We start from the raw sequence: 24194 nt of genomic DNA, 5'->3' as shown, positions 1-24194 counted from the left end.
CAGGCATTATGGCATTATTCATTACTCATTAAAGATTTATTTTTTTTGGTCTGAGATCAACAATTATTAATAGGTATTTCCAGGGGTACGGCTGAGAACTTTGAGCTCACCATATCATGAATACAGTTTGAAATTTTTTTTAAAGATGTTTCTTTAAATTTGTTCTTAATAGAGTCCATCTGTTACTTTTCGCTCTCACAATCTTGTAAAATCTTATTATGGTTAATATGCATATACATGAAGATAGACGAATAAAGAGACAGTCAGAGAAAAAATAGAGAGATTAATTATTAGAAAGGGAAAAATAACCAGAAACTAACATGAGAGAGACTCATCAACCAAGAGGTGAAAAGGGGGAGAAAAGAGAAAAGGGGACTCAGTAGGTGGTACCATCAGACCCAGAAAGGGACAACTGACAAAAACTATCAGAGCAGATGTGTACAGATCTCTTAGAGACAGTATCATAGGTGGTTTTATGTTCTTCTCTTTTCTTATCTCCTTTTTCTATAATGTGAAATATTGTTTGTTTAAAAAAATAATAATAAAGCAACTACCAAGGCTGACTTCTCAAAAATTTATTTCTATTTTAGACTTATTAACTTTTAATAAGCTATCAAAAATTTCTTATAAAGTCATAAATGAAGACAGAAAATAATATATAAATTTTATAGATAACCTAATTTTTCATTAACTGAATAATTCATGACAATATAAGCACATAAATGGATACTTATTAACCACAAATTCTTTATCAACAGATTTAAGCTTCATTAGTTGATATAACATTAGCATTAAAGACAAATTGGCAATAATATTTTTCGGTCTTAATATTCATTTTCTCATTCTCACAATTAGGCACCAATATACATCTACATGTATGATTCAAAAGCTGCACTTCTTAGTAAGAAATAACTTATGAGAACTTTTCCTACTAAAATTTAAATTACCAATCATTACTCTAAATATTTGCTAAAAATATTGAACTTTATTGCCAAATTATTATTTTCATACCTCTGAAGAGCTTTCATTATTGATGTCCACTGTATTAATAGGAGTTGCTGATGAATCTAAATCAGAACCTTGAGAGCCAACTCTCCCAGGAGTCTGAAATATAAACAGAAGGGGGAGGGAATCAAACCAGAATATATTAACGATATATTCATGAACTATTTAATTTAATAACCTACATAGTAATCAGAAATAGCCTTACAAATAAAAAAGTAGACGTCTTCTCAATAATAATAGTACTAGCAGCTACCCTTTATTGAAAACTGTACCTAATACTGTATAAAGATCTCTAAATGCATTATCTCATTTTCAGTCTTTTTAAATTAATAAAAATTTTACTTTTGTATATAGTGCTTTATAGTTTCACTCACTTTCACAGAATACCTTATTTAATCATAAGACACCTCTTTGAGAGGCAGGATAAATGTTATCTCTGTATATGAGAAAACAGATTCAACGCAGCTAAAGGACTTTTCAAGACTGTTCTGAACAAAAATCAGAAAGAAGCAGAACTAAAATTGTGGTCTTCTGATTCCTCTGCATTGCTCTACTACACCAACTAAATTACAATGGTTTGAGAAGTGCTAAAAAGACCAATACTGTCCACATTATCTAGTTATCCATCTATCTACCATCCATGCTAACCATTACCAATCTGTCTCCAATACTTGATATTCCATCACTAAAAGAAACAGTTTGGAGGGTTAAAGGTCTTTTTTTCCTCCACTCCAATAGTTATCATCTAACAATATCATTCATTAATACCTAGGTGTTATCTTAAAGGAACTGGAAATTCAGTAAAACACTGGGCAAAAAAGTTAAGAGCATAAGAACTCACTCAATAATCTTCGTCAAAAAACTTTTATGGTATATACTATCATTCCCACTTTACATAAAAGAGAACCAAGGTAGAGTCTAAGTAACTTGCCCAAAGTCACATGGCTAATAAATGGAAAAAGAAAAAAAAAAAAGATTTTAGCTTAAGCAGTCTGGCTCTTAATCACTAATCCACTAAATCACTGCTTTTCCACTGGACATCTTCACTGAGATGCACCTCAAGCACCCAAGATCTAGAACAATTCACTACACATTTGCCTCAATGCACAAACATCCTGTAATAATCTTATTACCATCACCAAAAATATTCTTTTACAAATTTGGCTAAAATTATCCTAGTAAACAGACCTAAATAAGGCCAAGAGGTATTCAAAGTATTTACTTCAACCAAATAAGAATGTATACCCACAAAGAACAGACTATCCTAGATTGCTGGTTATATAAAAGCGGATTCATATTATCTGCAACTATATGATTGATATAAAGCAGCATTAATCTCTGCAAAAACAGATATCAAAGAATCAAGCTTTTGAAGAAAGAAAAGCACTTAACTGTGCAAATAAACAAGCAAATAAAAAAATTACTATTGTTTACTGCTCCTGGAAAGAAAATATCACTATCACAGGAGTTTTAACAAAATGGAGTTTCTTTGAAATCCATATTTTACTTATTTCAGACTAGTTGTACACTGAATACAATTAAATAATCTAAATGTGAGAATAATTACACTGCTGTAATCCAAAGTAACCAATAGCTATATCTTGTAAATGTGATTGAAATATTAATCTAGTAGAGAGAAAAAAAAAAAACAGAGAACAAGCATCTAGTAGCTTATAAAAAGCAAATATTTGTAGATGAATAACAAAAGTTTTTCTAATATCTGGTGATATACTGAGTCAAAAATTCCAAATTCTCAACAACCTCCTCATCCCCAACTACATATGACTTCACTAAAGAGAAGACCAATCAGGAAGAGAGCAAAAATTTCAATGGGAAAATTACTCAAATCAGTTTCACAGTCTCATTGCTACTAAAGAACCTCATCTCTAAATCTTACCTATCTTCAAAGCACTAAAACTGACTAAAATGATAACTATAACAGTCTTTGTACACAGAAGAGCCATAATAAACACTTAATAAGAAAATACACAACCCACATCACTCTAGCTGAAACTAGATAGCAAACAAGGCAAACCAGCCAAAGTTGAGTTAATAATGAATTGATTCCCAGGAAAAGATGAGTTAACTAAAAATAAGTTTTTGCTTTTGCAAGTCTTTGGGGCGGGGGGAAACATGGTTGTAGGATATTATGCATACCTTATATTTAGCAAATTTATTTCTGAAACTGGAAAGCATATAATTACTAAAAATTAAATGACATAAAAACCTCAAAACCTTGAGGATTTATAAGACATCTTAGAAAATGTAACTTTCAACATTGATTTTGTTTCCCTTTCATCCTCAGGCCACTATAAAAACCAATTAGGAAGATTTCCACAAATTTGTTACATTTGAAAAGCCACCTCCTACATGCAGACCTTGAGAAAAGTGCTTTATACACATTACCTGAGCCTTGTACTATAAATGGATAACCAAAGATTTCTGAACACCCTCACTACCCCTTTTCCACTATTAAGAGCTAAGATTTGACAACATACAGATGAAGTGAGAAGGTTTATTTACAACTAAATACTATTCCATGGAAATTTTTTTAAAATTTCATGGAAAGCAACTCAGGGCTACCCAGGAAGTTTTCATGCTCAACCTCTTAGCTCATTGTATATTCTCTCAGTGGTCCCCAAACTTTTTAGCACCAGAGACCAAGGCTCCTATGAGAATCTAATGCCTGATGATCTGAGGTAGAGCTGAGGCAGTGATGCTAGCACTGGGAAGTGGCTGCAAATACAGATGAAGCTTCAAATACAGATGAAGCTTCACTCACTCACCTGCCGCTCACCTCCGGCTGTGTGGCGCTGTTCCTAACAGGCCACAGACCAGTAGCAGTCTTGGGCTTGGGGTTAAGGACTCCCTGCTCAAGGTAATTTCAATTACTTTCTTAATTTTAATAACCCCCACCCAATGCTGACAATAAAACTCTAAATCTAATCTAGATCTGTGCTAAACTTAAAATTCATATTTTCCTGTCCTGCTAAATATCTCTACTTGAATCCCTTGAAAGCACCCCCAAAGTCAGCTTATTTAAAATCGTATTCATTACCTTTTATCACGAACCTTTCACCCATCTGCATTCGCTACCTCAAATTATAGAAACAGCACATACCCATCTTGCCTAATCCAAAGCATTACATGCTCCCTTCCTTAACCTTCACATCTAAACACCAAGTTAATTCAATCAACTACATAAATTTTGAATCTAGCCTTTCTCCCTCTCTTTAGTTCAAGGTGCCATCATCTCTCACCAGGACTATAAAAGAGAGACCTACTTTAGTACCCTATACCTCAACACCCACATTTCCAATTGTTTCCTAATTGATTTCCCATAGCACCTGAAATGAATCATAACCAAAATCAAACTTTTATTTATCTCAACCATTTACCATCCCAGCAAAAAAATTTGCTTTACCTCCTATGTTCTCTTAGTTAATAATAATCCTCATTTATTAAAAACCAGTTAAAATCTAATAATATAGATATTTGTACACCAATTTTCATAGCGGAATTATTCACCATAGGTAAAAGATGAAAACAATTCAAATGTCCACCAGCAGATGAATGTATAAACAAAATGTGGTATATACATATAATAGAATATTATTCAGTCTTTAAAAGGGAGGAAATTCTAAAACATGCTACGACATGTATGAACCTAGGAAACATTATGCTAAGTGAAATAAGCCAGACACAAAAGGGCCAATACGTATAACTCCACCTATATGGGGTACCGAGAATAATCAAATTCGTAGAGATAGTAAGTATAATAGTGCTTACCTGAGGCTAAGGTGTAGCAGAAATTGTGAGTTACTATGTAGTGGTACATAGTTTCAGTCTGGGATGATAAAAATATTCTGGAGATAGATAGTTGTGATGGTGGCAAAATATAAATGTACTAATGCCACCAAATTGCATACTTTAAAGTGGTAAAAATGGTAAATTTTGTTACCACGATTTAGTATTTATTAATATTTTTTTTAATTTTAAAAACCTAACTGAATCTCAGGTTGGTGGTATAGCCACAGAGAGAAAAAAATTATTCTAAGTGATTTAAGAATACAGCATTTAGACTATATAGCCTTAATAAGATATAGTATAAGGGGGGGGGGGGGAACTGCTAAAAAAGGTAGTAAAATTTGCTTAGTAATCTTAACAGTAATATTGCTATTTAAAAGCCACTTTATGTATTTTTAGGGAAAATAATTATGTTAATGTTCCAAAAAATTCAGTATAACAAAAATAATTTTAATTCATGTTTTATTTGCTTTTTAAATATGATTATATCTGTGTGTATGTACATGTGTGTATATATACATATATACTTATCACTTAAAAGCGTAAAAGCAATGACAACCTACAATCAGTAAGCACATTAAGTGCCCAGACAGTGATGTCTAAATAGCATTCCCCACTAAAAGGAAACAGGACTTGTGAAGAAATGGCTGATTCTAGGCCTGGAGGAGAATCGATACAAGATAAATCTAAGACATGATGTGCCAAAAAGCAAGGAAGCTATCAAACACTAAAAGGGTCTTTCCTGTCAAAATGACAAAAAGTCACTTTGGAATGTGAGGTAGCTAGTCAGACATGAGCGACAAGGGAACAAAGAAACAAAGACCCAGCACAAAGACTTCCCAAAGATCACCCCATTTGTAGTTAAAGGATCACTCCTGCATCCTGAGAAACAAAGGACTGGACAGCAATAAACCTATAACTGGTTTAACCCAGCCAGAGATACTTGTGAAGAAGGTACTACCCTAACCTGCCCACAACCTCAGCCTCATTATACCATCATATAATACCATGTCTATTCCCAAAAGTTCATGACTCTAATTATAACAGGCTGAATTCTGGGTAAGCACATGAGCTCTAGGCAAAGTGTTATATAGCAGCCAAATGTCAAACAAAATGACCTTACATGCCAATCACTTAGGAATGTCTTTGTAATCACCGGGTCGTGGTCCTAATATAATTCAGACCTTCCCACTTCCAACTTGTTAAAGCCTTCTTTTCTTGCTGTAACCTGATCCTCATAGGGTACTTTCGTTTCCACGAGGTTAGCCAGTTTAGGTGTGACCCATTTCTACCTCAAAACATGCCTTTAATAAATATTACCTTTTGTAACTCTCACTGAGCTGGAATTGTTTCTGTGGCAGTGAAAAGAACCAACAATCTCCAATGTTCCTGGGACAGCACTGGAGCTTAGATCACCCAAATGGTAAAAGAGGCACTTCCACTAGCTAAAGCTATGATAACTTGCACATTAAAAACCACATAGACTACAATCGATTGAAACTCAATAACTAAATATAAAGCCAGGAGTTCATAAAATATTTAAGTAAAGAGAAAGTCAAAAGACTAAAGTAGAGTACCAAATCTTACTCCGAAAATTAGTAATTAAGTGAAAAATATTAAGCATTGATCCTACCTTTCCTGTATGCACTGAAATTCATGACAACCCAATAGCCCTAGCTGATATTAAAAAGTGCTTTACAGAAAATGTCAATGTATGTAGAAAGAACGAAAAATTTAGAAATCACCATTTTCTAACTGTTGATAAAATCAGTCTTTCCAACTTAAATGACATCATAAAACCTTTCCTGAATCTTCTCCCTTAGATAAGAAATCTTTCTGTCCTTTAAATTCTATTATCTTATTTATACCATTTACTCATACCATTTACTCATACAATACAAAGAAGAAAGTAGTGTCTATTGTTGATTATTACAGTAATGACCCTCAATGAATCACACCTATGTTTTAATGCCTGTATAATTCTCCTGTGTAATCCTCCCACACAAACTCTGAACTGGCCATGAGACTTGCCTTAGCTAATGGTAGAATAGCAAATGAGATACAGAGACTTGAAAAGTGCTTGCACAATGGAATTTGCTCTCTCATTGCTGGAAACCCTTCTGCTACAATAAAAGCCCAGGAGAGCCTTGACACATGCGGCCTAGTAAATGTAATCAGCAATCTGAGTAAAGCCACCATAGATTATCCATTCCAATCAAACCAACAGATACCTCCAGTTGTACGAGTAACTCCAAGAGAGACCAGCAGAAGAACTACTCAGTTAAGTCTAGCACAAATTGCTGATCTACAGAATCTGGAGCAAATAAAATGGTGGTTGTTTTAAGCTAAAGCTAATGTTTGGGAGTGGTTTTTTATGCAGCAATACATATAATTACACACAGTAGATGTAATGTCATATCTTCTCTACAAAAGAAAAAAGGAACCTTTTTTGAGGATGGGAGCCCTACATAGAATGAGGTCACCCTAGTTTTTAGTAAGGACACAATAAAAGTGTCCATCTGAATTTAACCAACACACAATAGGATTCATTCATTAAAAAGGATTAATGTAACTAACTACTCCAAAATTTACATCATTCTCTTTTCCACCTTTTCTAATTTTTTAAGTTAAAAGAAACTGGAAGACTAAAAATGACAAACTGCCAACCTGGTTTTCAGGATATTTGAGTAAAATCAACATGTTCCTATTCTTTGACAATACTCATTGGTGGAAAGAGTGTTGGAAAATCGGCACTCTAAAACATTGTTAATGGAACTGTAACTAAATACAAACAATGTACATACTCTCTGACTCATTTCTAGGGATTGCCCAATGGACAAATTCACAAAATTACCACCTACATATACAAATATGCAAGCATGTTCACTGCAGTATTGCTTACAATTGCAAAACTGGAAACAAACTAAATGTCCTTCGATAAGAAACTAATAAAATTTTGATAATCCATTAAATAGAATATAATGCAGTTATAAAAAAATAAATAATAAGAGGTAGTTCTGAAAGTGCTGATTCTAAGAGATCGCCAAAGTATATTAAGTGAAAAAAATTCAAACTTACGTGAAGAGTATGATCATATTTGTATGTTAATGGGTATATATATATACATATATATGTGTATATATATATACACATACATACATACATATATATCAAAAATTGTGGGAAATACACAAGAAACTATTAGAAATAATTATTAGAGAAGGGAAATTCTATTTCTCATTCTATACTTACTGTAGTCCTAATCCTCACTACTAGCTGTCAGCCTTAAACTTCATAGAAAATGTCACTTAAATAATTTCCTGCCTGCTCTAAATCTTCAGCCTTGAAAACCGTCACTAACACTCTTTCATTCTTATATCCATCACAATTCTAATACCTTTAATTTTGTCTCATACTTCATTTTTACTAATTATGTTTTTGTCCTAAGAGTTCCTTATTTCTCCACCTTCTTAAAACTGAATATATCCTGATCAGTATCAGATCCTAAAGGCAGACTTTTATAATAATATGACCCTGACCTGAAAAACTTATGGAACCATAAAACTCCATAGATGCTTTTCTATCATATCATCTAAATAGTAAGCTTCTTTACAAATATACCTTAACCCTAACTCATTTACATCAGCTTTCAGTGGAGAACAATTTCTATTTTCTGAAATGTGAGCAATTCCACTTAACTTGGAGCCATCTACAACTTCCATGAGCAAGCAAATACAGTCACCTATATTGTTAAATTATTAATGCTAAATTGAGTGCAGTATCTATTCATTTTGTCTTTCAAAGTGGCCTCTAAGAAACTATGCCCCCTGTTGCATCTGATTCTAGCCCTCTCCAAAATTTCTCATCCACCAGTACACAACATACTTCTGTATCTTGTCTTCCCTGCCTAACCTATCTAAATGCAATCGGCTCTTGTTTTCAGCAGGGCCTGTCAAGTGTTCCAAAAACATAACTCCACCTAAATCTAAGTATGGTAATTCAGAATTTATAAATTGGAGTCATACAGATCTGCATTCAACTTCCAACTTACCCAGTTTGCAAATTTATTTAACCTCTCTCTAAGCCCCTAATTCCCATTTGTAAAGTAGAATAATGGCAGCCTCACAGAATTGTGAGGATTAAATGAAATAATACACATAACATGTTTGAATAAGTGCCTGGCATTTGGTAGATATACTATAAATAGTAGACACTTATCACTAAGTGCACTTCTCTCAAAAAAGACCTAGAAGCAAAATTTAAAGGCTGGAAAGCAACTCAGAAATCACGTTACAATTGTTTAAGTTCATAGATGTAGAAATTAAGCCCTAGAAAGTATAACTGGCTTAACCTGACATCACTCTGCTATCGAATGGTAGAGTTGCAATTAAAAACAGTTTTCTCAAAAAAATAAAATAAATAAAACGGGTTTTTCAGGTCCCAATTCAGTAATCTAGAGAGACTATCACTATCTAAAATGTTTCTTGGTCATCTCTCTGATACCCATCAAGACAACTTCTCTAATCTCAACTTCTTCACTGATAAATTGCAGGGACAGGACAAGATCATGGGGTCCTTCTAGCTTTTCTCATTCCATGATTCGTTTGGGCCCTAAATATATTTCTGATCTCTATATATGTTTAGCTTTCTTATGGACACTTTTAAAACTCTAAAACTTAGTGATTTGGTTATTAATAGTTAGACGAAAGTAACTTAATAGTTAGACAATAGTTAGATAAAAGCAGCCAAATCAGTGGGATAAAAGCAGTCAAGTCAGTTAGAGACCAAGACTATTCAAAGTAATTATAGATGTTACTACTAACTAAATTGGGTTTATAGACATCATACAATTAACTCAATATTAAGTAAAAAAAAATTTTTTAAATATCTAACATGCTTTTAAATATCTAACATATAATTAAAATTGATCTACATATTTTAAACAAGTTTAGAGTACTAAATGTTTTGATGCAACAAATACGGACAAACAGACACAAAAATATAACAAAATCAGGGTTCATAGTCTAGTTTTGAGAAGAAGCCACTTTTCATTTTTTGTCTTAAAATCACTTGAGGGAACTGGGAAAGGTGCTGATAATAAAATTGCCTGAGGAGAGCATCTATGCGCCATGTTCAAAATCCCAGCAAAAAGGCTTGCAGACCTACTACTAAGCATTTCAGAATCTAACAGAAATTCTAATCTACTAGCCATGGATTCCTGTTATAAAAGATATGTAGAATATCAATTTCAAAGGAGTAGAACACAACGTTCATAAAATTAAAATCCATCCTGAATATAATAATCTTTTATGATGCAAAAATCTCTGAGAAAAACTATCCAAACAGCAGATGACTCGTAATTCAGGTTTCCAAGGAAACAGACTCTGAGCCTCTAAAATCTGCAAGCTCGAGATTTACTGAGGAGTGCTCTCAGAAACACCTGTGTGGGCCCAGGGAGAAACTAAACAGTATTGATCAGTAACACACTGCAACAGTAGCCTAAATTAATCCTACTAAGAGTCCTGAAGCTGGGATGGTCCCTCACAAAAGTCCCAAATTAAAGCAAGGGGATAATGATTCTTTGTATCCCCCACATAGACCAGTAATTAAGGGCAGACTACTTCCAGGAAGGGGACATAATCCTGGGTGAGCAACTTCCTTCTGTAAGGGTGACTCCCAAAGAAGTTAGGAGGCTTTGGCAGCCATGGCTCTAGGTAGCTAGGGGAACGTTTCTTCATCCTGAAAGGAGATCTAGGTGCACACCAAAGTATCCATTATAATGAATGTACCTTACTTGCATTTTAGATACCCATACAGGGCTAAAACACTGGGTGAGAGGAGATCTCCGTAGAGAAGACCTCTTTCAGAGCCTACTATGTGCAAGGTGCTATGATAGTCACTTTACATGAGTTATCAAATTTTATCACTGAATCCTTCCTTCCTGAAGACATTGTGTTTTCTCAGCAAAAATGCTAGAAACAGAGTAAAAAGTATCAGGATTTGTTATATAACATACCTAAAATGCTATTCTGGGGTTGCAAATGATCTGCAGACTCAAAATCCTGGGACTTCCTTGGTTTTCAAAGAACACTTTTACCCTAAAAGCACTTCAGAAATCACCTAAGTAATTTACCTCTCAAAAGCAACTAAGTCAGGGGGGGAAAAGTGCCCTCACCAGAAAGATTAAGGAAAGTCAAGCCAAGAAAAGCTCAATGATTTGCCTAACATCACAACAGTAGTAGAGGTAGAACCTGAACTCAGGTCTTCTGATTCCAAAATCAGTGATTTCTCTACTTGCTCTGGTCCCTTTATACTCAAACACTTAAAACCAAAATAGCCCTAAGGCATGATCTTATTGAAAAGCTCAGAAAATCAACTTCCCCTAGATCATTTGCATTTTCAAAATCATGCACATAAGAAACTTCAGTTTTATACCAGTTAAAAAAATATCAATTGGTAGCCTGCTAAATAAAATATTCTATCTTTCTATTAACAATAATAATAGCTAACATATAATCTCCATGACAGGCACAACAGCAAATAATTTATTTACATTATAAATTATTTATAATCCTCACACCAATCCTTTGAATTAAGTCAAAGGGATCATTCCCATTTAGTCAAGGGTAAAAAATAAGGTTAAGAGAGCTAAATAAATTGTTAGCTAAGATCACAGAGCTAGAATTCCACCTGACTTCAAAATTTCTTTTCTTATTGTTAAACTACCCACTATGCTACAGCCCTATGTTTCTTCCCAATTTTCTTTTTAAAACTTTTCAAATTTCCATGATGTACATGATTTTCATAACCAGGAATATATTCTTTTATTATAGTTAAATATTTTTAAACTAAATTATTACTTTAAATATTTAGAAGTTGAAAACGGATGTTATATTGAAAAAAATAAACATCTTAGAGAATAAAATAAATTCATACTTTTTTAACAGAGATCTTATTCAATATGATTTACCACTTAATCCATCCCACACAACAACACATTTTGGCATAGCACCATATTAAGATAGGAATTCTTAAATCATTTTCCAAATATTACATAGCTAATAAAGTCCAAATAAAGTATCACTGAGACTCTGGAAAAACTTTTATATTAGCATACTTACATAAAACTCAATCATAGTCTGATATTAAAAACTGAGATGAGGGAAAGAATGAAGTTTTATTAAATTTCATCTACTGCTATGGCCCATATAATACTTAAACAGATGGCTATGCAACTAAATTATTCTTGTAAATGTAATAAATATGTCAATCAATCGCAGTGCATGTAATAGGCATGGATCCAACCTAAAGTAAGTTACCTTACTTTGAGCAAATCAAAGTTATAACCCAGCCAAAGTCTCAAATGACCACAGACTCTGAATATGCAGAAGCTATGGGGGAAAAAAAAAAAAGCTAAAATAGATAAGAAAATTAGCTGATAGCAGAAACAAAAATATATAGCTACAAGACTCAAATATGTGAAGAATCACTGAATACTTTAACAATGGAACCCTAGAGTGAAAAACCTATAAAGCCCTATCATGGAGGTCCTGAACAGCACTGCCATGCATCCTTTAAAGCCTTTCAATAAAAATGTCTCAGAGGCTCCACCCCATGTTAAATTTTTGATTTTGAATTTCCATGAAATTCCATCTTTCTTATTGCCAAGCACATCCACCACTATCTTATTTTTGAGCTAAACTGGACCTTTTATTCCTAGAACCTAATGAACCTAATCAAAATTATTATCACTATTTTAGAGACAAAATTATTTCCAAAATGATCTGTAAAAGACGTGTTTCAGGGTGCCAACTCTGAGAAGGAAGAATCCTAAGTACCATATGACCCCACTCTACTCCCAACCCCAGATGACTAAACCAACAGTGATCACCTGACCCAGAAGAAGCAACTCTGTTGGCCAGCCAGAGACCAGTGTATGACCCGACAAGAAAAGATAAAGAGGACATTTTTAGACTCTTTTCTTATGATTTGGGAATTTAGACATTGGGCCAGTTAGTTATGTAAAGAAAGGTGATAAGCAAGTAGAATCATGTTGTCGGATGGTAATTTGAGGTCTTGAGCATATCGAGTAAACAGCAGCAAGGAGGATGGTTGTAGAAATGCAGAGACAAGATGCCAGTGGTCCATCTGAATGCGAGAAAGAGGGAAGAGCCGCCTCTAACACCACGCTAAATCCTACTCTCTAGAGACCTGCTGTATAGGAAATCTTATTCTTTGATTTGAAACCTCACAATAAATCCTCTTTCAGCTTAAACTGATTTGATAAAATTTGTGATTCTTGAAAATAAAAAGCATTTATTAGAACAAAGTCTAAGGATGGCAGATTACATTGGTTCATTTAATATTTAGTTACTGTTTCCTCTTCTCCATATTTCTTGGAAGTGTAGTCTGTGCAACATACATTTTTTTCCTTACTTCCCAGTCATTTTTCCCTATGACTCTCCTAAAACTGAACTAGATATGATCTAACTCCTCCATTCAGGAGACTCTTCTCAATCCCTGTTTGACATGACTTCTCTTTTTAACATTCACACAAATCTAATTCTTGCCTCTGCATGTCTCCTGAGTGCTGGGCCTATATTTCCACTTGCCTAGTTAACATCTCCACTGAGATATCCACACCTTTAGTTCACACTCATCTTCCTCCCCACACCTGCTCTTCCTTCTCTATTCTTTACCTTAGTCCATTCCACCATCCTCTCTGCTAACCAAACTACTCACAAGTCAACAAATCTTACCAATTCTATCTCTTAATTTTATTGAAAAATCAATCTATTCTCTGGCCCCAAAGCCACTGCCTGAATTCAAGCTTTCATCAATCCCCTGGACCGACAACCAGAGATCCAGAAATTCTGATTCAATAAAGGGACTTGGGAATCTTTTCTTTTTTAGAGGGTTCCAAATGATTCTAATGTGCAACAATTGTAGGAACTAAAAGGTTATTACTTTCTAGCTGGTCTCTCCCTGAATAGACCCGTCCTCTCTACACAGCTATCAAGTAGTCAACATATATTTATTATTGAAAACAACTAAGCATCTGGCACACATTAAATCCTGCACACTAAGAAAGAAAATAAAATCCCCACTCTAAGAAAATTCAGTCTAGTAGGGAAGGAATCAAGTAAACAAATTACAAAAGCAATGTAATAAATTTTCTAGAGATTCATAGTACAATAGCTACTATATACTATATGTTTATTGAATGCTGGGTATACTGTGGTTAGTGTTTCATGAACATTATTTCATTTAATCCTCCCATAACACTGTAAGGTACATATTATTGTCAACAATTCAATAAACTGGGTCTCAGAGAGTTTGAAATTTTGCATAAGATCTCACCCTTATTAATTGAGGAGTGCAGGGTTCAAATGACAGTCTAATTCTAAAAGCCCATTCTCTTAATTAGTATGGTGTGCTTTAGGAGAAGAAAATAAGTAAGCAAATAAGTCCTAGAACTCACCTGAACTGAGCAATGATTGTAGAACACTGAGCAGAACTAAAAGCTTCTACAGAGGTATGACAGAATGAGAGAACAGGGTAAGTTGTGGGAAATACAATTAGTGAGGACAGCAAGGTCAGTACCTGTACAGAGGTGTATGTGGAAATGAGCCTGAAATGGTGTTAAAGGAACCAGAGCATTATAGGCCTGTGTACCAAAGTAAAGAATTTGAACATCTCCTATGGGCACTGAGTAGTCACCAGCAGACTTTAGACAGAAGAGTGATTCATAGGATTTACCTTTTATAAAGATTACCTGGGAAAAATATTTTTGTGAGTTTTCCTTATTACAAAATTTTATCATTTAAAAACTTTCCATGGCTCCTTATTGTCTGTAGTATAAAATCCAAAACCTTTTTCAGTCTCATCTCTTATAACTATCTTCATACACATGCAGAAATGCTCACAATTTTGCTGTGCTGTGCCAGGCTGTTTCAGGCTCTTTTATTGACCTGGTCACTGTCTCTAAAATGCCTTCTCTCTCTCACCCCATCTTGCCTGAGACACCTCTATACTCTGTAAGGCCTTCGACAATCTCCATTCCCTGTCTCTGCCCTTATCCCTCACCCTTCTGCCACAGAATTACTTTTTCTTTTGTGCTCACAAACTTCCTCTGTATATCTAGTAACACTGATCACATTGCTTTGTAATAGTATGACTCCAGAGTTCATTCTTAATCACTAATTATATTATCTCTAACTCCAACCAAAGACCACCAGGATTAGGAGAGAAAACTTGGTTTCTAAACCATTCTCTACTAAAAAGAAAAGGGCTCCTCAGAGAAATGGCTAATTTTAGGGCTGGGAAAGGGTAGTTAAAGGCTAAAAATAAATCCATACAGAGAAAATTAATCCTAGTTTTTAAATTCATGTCAATAAATGAGCCATAATTTCATCAAACTTAAATGTGTAACTAATCTGGGACACCTTCTCTAGATCAGGGCCTCCTGCTATGTGCTCTTGGGCTACCTGTTCTTCTTCTTCCTAATATCCACTCAAGGATGTGACCATATAGTTATATGATTCTTTAGTTCCTCTCTCCTCCCCCGGACACTAAGCTCCTCAGGGGTTCATGTCTGTTTTACTCAACAATGTGTCCACAACACATAGTAGGCCCATAATAGATGTTTAGGAGATAGCGATGTCAAAGGTTGTCCCTATTCATCACTTTTTTTTCTGCTCACATAGCATGTATCCTAATGCAAATCATATTTACTTATGCCTAAAATATTAAAATCACTCCCATGTGATCTCCACCTATACTCTTCTACAGTTTTAATACATCACATGAAACACTGGCAAATTAATCTTCCCATTCCTTTCGATACTCATTTCAATCAATATGATTAACTCCTACTGTGTGCCTGAAAAAAAGAGAATATACCACCCCAAAATATGCCACTTTGGCATATTATTTTTAGCTAAAGGCACTTAAGAAACAGCATGTACAAAAAACAAATAAACAAACAAATGAAACACTCTGACCCTCTTTCTTTTTTAAAGTAGGAGGTAAAATTCCCATGTAAAATGTATCCTCCCTGTACCAAAAGGGTAGAAGGCACCCTTATCACCAGAGACAGAGAATCTGGGGCTGAGAAATCTGTACAAACTAACTTTGTTAAACTCACCATTATCTTCCTAGTTACCTCTTCACCATTTACTACCTTTAGCCCAAACCCCTTTATCTTATCAGTTGTTCACAAGTGTATTGTTTGTCTAAAAGGTATAAACACTTTCTGCTCTGGTCACTTCTTCAGGTCTTCATTCTCTTGTGAAAGTTCCCATATACATGTAAAAATGTAATAAAATTTGTATCATTTTCTCCTATCCAAAGACCCAAAGAGGGTAGAGAATTTTTCCTCCCCTATATGTTAAACATATTTTACTGGTGAATAAAATCTATTGACTTTCCAATGTCTACAGAATAAAGTTCAAAAGTTCAGTTAGATTTGTCCACCAAAAGAAACAAGAAGGAAAGTCACCCCAGACCTTGGTTTCTAAACCATTCTCTACTAAAAAGAAAAGGGCTCCTCAGAGAAATGGCTAATTTTAGGGCTGGGAAAGGGTAGTTAAAGGATAAGTTTGGAATGCCTTGTTCTGGCAGAAAGGAAGAGCTCAAAAAATGATAGGGACATGTCAAAAGGGCACAGGAACCATCTTGAAGGGGCTCCCACTGTTCAATCCTGAGACAATGTGAGCACCAAAATAATTAAATACAGTGCTAAGCTATAAACCATAAAAAAAATGAAATTATGAATCCATGCTAATAGGGAGGGAGGGAAGGAAGGAAGGAAGGAAGGAAGGAAGGAAGGAAGGAAGGAAGGAAGGAAGGAAGGAAAAATGGTGCTGAGAAGAAAGTGGATTGCTAGAGAAGGGAGGCAGAACTAGGATGGAAGGGAGCCAGTAGGGAAGGGACATAGCGAGGGGAAGCCAAAGACCAAATGATAAATGCGGAAGAAATGCTGGCGTGGGAAAATCATCATTTTGCAGTTATTGTGGTGAAGACTAAATCAGGCACAAATCAATGATAGATACAAAATCTAGGGAAATTTTTAATAAGGAGCAGGATAATTGCATGGTCTTATGAGTATCTGCCTAGTAGATACAAAGGAAAAAAAAATATTATCTAGTCAAAAAAACAGAACTACACCTTGACCTTTGACAAGGTAATTCAAATTCACATCTCCCATGAAAGAAGGCCACCATGGGCCTCCGAATGTGAAAACTTGAGAAGGACACAACATCTTCTAGGAAACATTCTGGCCAAGAATGAATAATCTCAATCTAATCACAAGAAAATGTCAGACAAACGTAACACAAGGAACATTCTGGGGGGGTGGGAGGGGGGGAGGCGGGAGAGGATCTGCATTCTTCACAAATGTCATAAATTACAAAGAAATGCTATGGAAATTTTCTATTTTAAAAGAGGCTAGAGCAACATGACAACTAAATATAATATATAACCCTAATTGGGTCCTATACTAGAGAGGAGGAAATGGTACAAAGGACATTATCAAAGCAATTGACAAACTGGGATTATGGATAGATAGTAAATTGAATCAATGTAAACTTATGTCATCTGCAACTATACTGTGGTTATATAAGAAAATATCCCTATCCTCCATTTAAGTATTCAGAGGTAAAGGATCATAATTGATCCTGATATGATTCAGAAAAAAAAAATTAGAGAGAAAGAGGGTGCAAGGAGGAAGAGGAGAGGGGGAGAAGGAGGAGTAAAAAGAAGGAAGAAAGATGAACACCACCACTACCACCACCACCACCACCACCACAAAGGAAGAGGAGGAGGAAAGGGGTGAGGGACAAAAAGAAAGGGAAGGCGAAGGAGAAGGGAAAAGAAAGTGAGCAAATGATAAAACACATAGAATAAAATGTTAATAATAGATCGATCTAGATTGAGTATACAAGTGTTCCTTGTATTATTTTATTCTTGCAATTTTTATAAGTGTGAAATTAATTCTAAATAAAAAGTTAAAAATTATAAATATATTTATTCAACTAGACCTGCACTATCTAATATAGTAGCTACTAGCTATCTGAGGCAGTTAAAACAGCTGATATATGATTAGGTCAAATTGAGATGTGCTGTTAGTGCAAAATACATACCAGATTTCAAAAACTTAGTACAAAAAGAATGTAAAATGTCTCATTAATTTTTATATTGATTACTTTAAAAATATTTTAGATATATTGGGTTAAAGGAAATACACTTTTAAAATTAATTTCACCTCTTCCTTTTTAATTTATTTCAACATGGCTAGTAGAAACTTTAAATCACATATATGACTCATTTGCACTGGACAGGGCTGAGCTAGACAAGAATATCCAAAACGAGGTATAACACTATGTTTGTAAATTTCTCTCTCAATTTCTTTCTACTCTAAACATATCTCTCTCTCTAAAAGTCACTTGGTTTTAAGCGATTAAGAGATTGTGTCTTATTCACTGTTGTATCCCCAGTATCTAGCACATAGCAAGTTTTATAAATATTTACTTATTGAAAGGCGATATGCAAAGGAAGGAGGGTAGGCATGGAGAATGAATTCATTCCCATCTCCGAGTCTTCACTCATTTTTTAACTCCTTCCTAGAATGAAACTTGTCTCTTTCTCTCCTAATCACAAATATTCACCAAAACCACATCGCACAGGTTGATTTCTGATCTTTCCTCCTCTGTATTACTAAAGCCTTCATTGTCTATATCACTTACTTTCGCACTTAATCATATCAGTTCCTTGAGGGAGAAGTTATAAGTTATGTCTCATATTTTTCCTATACCTTCCGCAGTGACTAGTATAGTGCTAATCACACCAGTTGAGTGTGGGGGAAAAGGGCAACAAGGTGCCAGGAAAAGGGAAATAGATTAGAAGTTGGACAAAATTGGTTGTAGTCTGTTTTGACATCTACTAACCATGCTGCTATAGGTAAATCACTGAATCTCTGTTTCTACTTCTTCATTTTAGGCCTATTGACTAGAAAAGAAGCCTTCTATTTCTACAATTCTAGAATAATTAAATTCATTTTTCCTTTAGCAATATCATTGATATATACCAGTAAAAGTACATCAAATACACTAATGTTAAATCACAGTAAGTTCCTTAAGAAAAAAATTGCAACAAAGTTTATGAACTACATAAAGTACTAAATGTTGATCATCTTTCTGGCCATCAAGCACTTTAAATTCACACGTCTCTTCAAAGGACTATCAAGCCAAAAAGTCAATACATATATATTGAAGCTACCTCGATATTTTCTTCAGACCCTTCAAGTCTCAGAGAGACACCCTTTAGAAAGAGAAGGAGAAGGAGAAGGAGCAGAAGGAGGAGGAGAACTAGAAACTAAATTTTCTGTAAAGTACCCTGGGACTTTATTGGTGATGTTTAAAGACTGAGTTATAAGTTATTATAAGCATATTTCTTGTTTCTACGTTCAAAAATGCTATTTAAAGGACATTATTTAGGAGAAAATTATAACAGTTAAATGAAAAGTCCATCTAAAAACATAACATTAAAGGAATGCAATATAATTTCAAAGCATAGAGTCCATTTCAAACAAATCTTGAAATCAGCAAGTTTAGATTTAATCTTACATCTTAATATCTCTGCAGAGAAGATTATCAGGGTGGGGTAAAATAAAATGGTTACCCTGTTACACATAATTTAAAGATTCCAGTTATACTTGTTAGTAAATATCACCTGTGGAGTTAATAAAATATATATTCTAGGTTCTAAAGTACTAATAAAATCACAAGATTTCTTTAAGGTTTTTATTGAAATGTCTTATAAAATTCTGAGCATTAACACTGACCCATCTACAAGATAAAAGCTGAACTCCAAAGGCACTCCAGGCTTGTCATAATCTGGTGTGTAGCTACTCCTGCACCTTCATCTCCCACCAGTCCCTGGATATATTTCACTTCCTAAACTTGATTGTTTATGTTCCCCTAATATTATCCACCCTTTTATGACTCCTTGTCATAGCATTTGCTGTTCCCTCTGCCAGATATGCCCTCCTCCCTGAAGTTTTTCATGATTGTCCCAACACCTTCCTACAAAGTAGCATCCAGTGCACTCTCCATTCTTCCATTACATAACACTGTAATTACATTTTTTTAATTTTTACTTTCCAATGTGAGTTGACATTTAATATTATTTTATATTAGTTTTAGGTGTACAGCATAGCATTTTTAGATGTTTATATAATTTACAAAGTGATCCACCCAATTAATCTAGCATGTAATTACTTTTAAATGTCCACTTCCATAACCAAGCTGTGAGCTGTAAATGGTGGGCCCATATCTTATTTAACTGTTTCCCAGCCCCTAGCATATAACTGGCATTTACTGATGCTCAATATAAGTACAATGAAAAATAAATAAATTTACCTGTGAGAAACCATTCAAACTTTCCTATAAAAGATTATATACATTTAACACAGTGGTTCTTAACCAGGGGCAATTGAGCCCCTAGAAGACATTTGGTAAAGTCTTGGAGATATTTTTAGTTGTCACAATAGGAGGAAAGGGATTTGGGTGTGCATCTAGTGGGTATAAACCAGGAATACTGCTATACATCTTAACAAATGCAAAAGACAGCCCCCCGAAATAAAAAATTATCCAGTCACAAGTATCAATAGTGCCATGGTTAAGAAACTGTTATCAATCAACTTATTCCTATGTGATGATTCCATATCACATCTCAGCAATAACCAAAATTCCAAATCTGTAGTTTCAACTGGAACTTCTGCAACAGTTGTGTATGCACCAACACCAGTGCTTAACAACATTAAGCTAAGAATACTGGAAAGCATTCCATATTTCTGAAAATTAATCTATAACTACCAGAAGCTACTCTTAAGTCAGCCAACACTTTGTTTTATACATGAACTTGAAAACAAACCACAGGCAAACTAATTTTCAGTTATGGAACTATGACAAAAAATCAGAGGCATGAGGTAATCTATTCCTCCAGGTCCGACAAAAGAAAAATCTCTAAGTACTACAAGTAAATCATGCACAGATGTTTTTACTGTTGAACACAGGAACCGACGGCAAAAGCAAAGGGCATGCCCTGGCTACTGCCAAAATCACCAGCTTATCAAGATTTCAAAAACTCTGACGAAACCACTGAAAAACATCATCAAAGTCAATAAAGGGTGGCAGATACAAAAGCTAACCATTTCTCTCCCTGATATATACGACCAACTTTCACATGACTTAAACATCTCACAAAAGCTATGCAGAAGCAAGTACACTCTCTTCCTGTACAATGGTTGGCTCTTTGGCACATTCTTTGGCTGAATATCACGAATTCACTAATTTCTTCTGTCTTTTGAACTAGTTACCCTACTCAGTCAATACCATCTAATGGGTTTGGCACCAACTATGCAGTCATTTACATTTTATTGCACCCTATCAAAGAGAAAAAAAGAAGCTATCTAAAACAAAAATTTTTAGTACAGTAACTCTTATTGGAAAAGATTTTATGTTATTCTAAGAACTGATTCCTAAAGAATACACCTACAGCTTTCCAATACTCTAATCTTTATATCTTAGAGTTTTTCCAGATTTCAAATACAGATAGCACTGACAGAAAGTGAAGGACTAAGTGTATACCACTGGTTAAAGCCTACTGCGGATTTATTCTTGGACAGGTCAAAAAAGGGACTGGCTGGGAGGGGAGAACGCAATTTTAATTGGAAAAAAAAAAGTTTCCAACAGTGAGTAATATCTTCCTTCTCAGCTGACTTTGCCAGTTAAGAGACGGTACCACGATTGGGCCCATGCTAGGCCGGGTTTCACCACATTACCCTCCAACGCCGTCCAGATGAGAAACTGAAGCCGTACGTGGCAGGTGCGTGTGGTGTAAAGTTGGGGGGTACCCTGGCCAGGAACGGTGGGTTAGAGCTAAGCAAGCCGCCCACAATCTCCCACGAGGCCATCTCCAGCTCGGCAGGCGGCTGGCGGGCCGGTCCCGCGGGCACAACTCTCCATGTACACGGCCATTCTAGGATCTGGGAGGAACGCGCCTGTACCACACCCTCCCGCCCCGCTGCCCTCTCGCACCGACAGCCCCGCGCCAGAGCGGCGCGCCGGGCCTGGGCGCCCGGCCCCGGCTCCGGCCTCTGGCCCCGCCGCCGCCCCGCCCGCCCTCCCTTCCCCCACGACCCGACCCCGGGGCGGACGACCGCGGCCTAATCGTCTCCCGGGCAGCGGGGCCTAGAGAAGGAAGGAGCCCGCGCCAAGGAGGGGGCGCCCGCGCCGCCGCCTCGGCTCCACAGCGAGGTGGCGGCACCCGCAGCCCAGGGCTCGGGCTCTCCCGCTCACGTGCTGCCGGAAAGACGGTTTCACTCTCTTACCCTCTGCAAAATCCTCCTAAACATGGTTTAAGCACCACCCGGCGCCGCCGCGGTTACTCTCCGGACCCAGCGCGGGGCCACTGACTACTCGGGGGTGAGCGAGAGGAAGGGACTGAGCCTGGAGGGGACCAGGGAGGAGGTCGGGGCGAGGCGGTGGCGGCGGCCGCTCGGGCGGCCCCGACTTCCCCACAGGAGGCGAAAGGGAGCGCGCGCGAGCGACCGACGAGGTAGCCAGCGAGCGCCCGCCCGCCGGCTGGGCCACCCCTGTAACTGACAGCTTGGGCCTGCCTGCCCGCCACCGCCCCGCCCACTCGGCCTGTCCGTCCGCGGAGGGGGCGGGGCTAGGAAAGGCCTGGCCAGGCCCCGCGCCAATCGGCAGCGGCGGCGGCGTGGGCGGCTACGTGACGGACAGGAGGCAGGATACTGGTGCCGCCGCTCCTTCCGGCGATCTCGGGAACGCAGTGGCCGCCGAGCGCACGCCCGCGCGCTCTGTCAGAGGCCGCGCCCGCGCGCAGACCGCGTGCCCGCTAGGAAAATGGATTGGAACCCCTGGGGCCAGGCGTGGGGGTGCCCACGACCGTGACTGGAGAAGCGGCTTGGGGATGAGTATCTGCGGCGAGACCTCAGGCTGCTCTCTAAAATTTTTCAGGTGACCCTTGCCTGTACTGAACCTGGACTGGATCCTCATTTCTGCTGGAAGCGCTTAGCCCCTGCGTGGAAGCAAAGGAGAGAATCGCAGACACAATTAACTGACCCGTGTGTTGGGCTTCGCTGCCCTTGTCCGACCCCTTGTTTCTTTTCCCTGCTCCCTTCCGGCTTCCAATTTCAGACAAAGGAAAAATAAAGAATCAGAAGAAAGGGTAGGACGAAACTGGAATTTAAGTTAGCAAGAGAAGTTTGAGATTGTCTCTTGGAGACTATAACAATATTTAATGGACTTATGTCGGTAACATGTTGCATTTTATCTTTCTAAAGTCCATGTTTGGACCATTCTAAAGAATTTTAAAACCTATTCTGATATAGATATATGAAGTGTTAATGCGTCTGTTTTACAGATTAAGAAAAAATTATGAGTTCACAAATAAACCATATGCCAAAACGAGGACGTGGACTTGGAACTAACTTCCAAGAACGATGTCGTTTAAACTCAAAAATCACAGCTTAGAGTCTTACCGTTCAGCTAGTATTCACAATCTAAATGGTTTGACTGTTAACCCTAGGAGGAAGAGGGAAGCCTTTAATGTTATTTAAATAGGGAACTAGATGTATGAATGCAACTGACCTTGGGAAGGGGAGGGGGACTGAAGTCTACTAAGCAATGAATGGAGTGCTTATTGGAAAGTATCTTGAAAAGATGCAGCAAATATTATTCTCAAGTGAATTAATGTAATAGTGTTCTGTAAAGTGTAAAATATTATGTGATATGTGTTGTTTCTATCCCAAACATGTTCTGTTTTTTACTGTGCATGCAGTAAAACAACCCTGCCTACAACTAATACATTATTAATCACTATTGATAATAGTGCACTTAAATACTTCCAAGCAAACATAGCAAAGCCCACACTTTCTCATCTTTCCAGCCACTGGTGCATTATTTTCGGACAATATGGGAAATATTTTAGCCGACTAGGGTGATAAAACTGTGTGAAATAATAAATAGATATTTATTTATTATGTGCCAAATTCCTGGCACAGAGCTTCTAAAACCCTCGTGAATTCCTGCGTGTTAGGGTGCTAGAAGCACCTTTTGTTCTAATATTTGAGTTTTGACCCTGGTTCCTGACATAGAGCTTCTAAGTACCCTAGAATCCCCAGAGTGATAGTGTCCTTTTGTATGCTACTGAATGACTGATGGTGGGGGCTCCCTAGATAGCTTAGGATAATGCTGAACACCAGTAAGACCCAAGCTTGATTAGGTTGGAATTTTAAGAACCATCTGCTTCCATCTACTAAAGGGAAGAGGAGCTGCAAGAGTTAATCACCAGTGGCC

General features: G+C 36.7%; 1 protein-coding gene and 1 long non-coding RNA gene across 3 annotated transcripts in view; one reads left to right on the top strand and one right to left on the bottom strand.

Moving 5' to 3' along the window:
• Positions 1 to 22448, bottom strand: part of EEA1 (early endosome antigen 1) — a 108038-nt gene extending 85590 nt beyond the window's left edge. Inside the window, exons 1-2 of one of the 2 annotated variants that reach the window (XM_036237973.1) lie at positions 22205 to 22448; positions 1012 to 1104 (exon numbers count right to left, since the gene is read on the bottom strand). In XM_036237973.1, the coding sequence (XP_036093866.1) occupies positions 1012 to 1104; positions 22205 to 22228 (117 nt within the window). In that variant the 5' untranslated portion in view covers positions 22229 to 22448. The remainder of the gene's footprint in view (positions 1 to 1011; positions 1105 to 22204) is intronic. The other variant, XM_016147649.2, reaches the window with a different exon arrangement.
• Positions 21610 to 23724, top strand: LOC118613862. Its single transcript, XR_004955976.1, has 2 exons — positions 21610 to 21699; positions 22854 to 23724. It is a non-coding gene; the product is annotated as an uncharacterized LOC118613862 (long non-coding RNA).
• The last annotated feature ends 470 nt before the right edge of the window (positions 23725 to 24194 follow it).

The sequence above is a fragment of the Rousettus aegyptiacus genome, unplaced genomic scaffold (genome assembly GCF_014176215.1).
Source record: "Rousettus aegyptiacus isolate mRouAeg1 unplaced genomic scaffold, mRouAeg1.p scaffold_m13_p_2, whole genome shotgun sequence".
Lineage (NCBI taxonomy): Eukaryota > Metazoa > Chordata > Mammalia > Chiroptera > Pteropodidae > Rousettus > Rousettus aegyptiacus.
The sequence above is the reverse complement of the archived record's forward strand: the minus strand, read 5'-3'. Positions and strand labels throughout refer to the sequence as shown.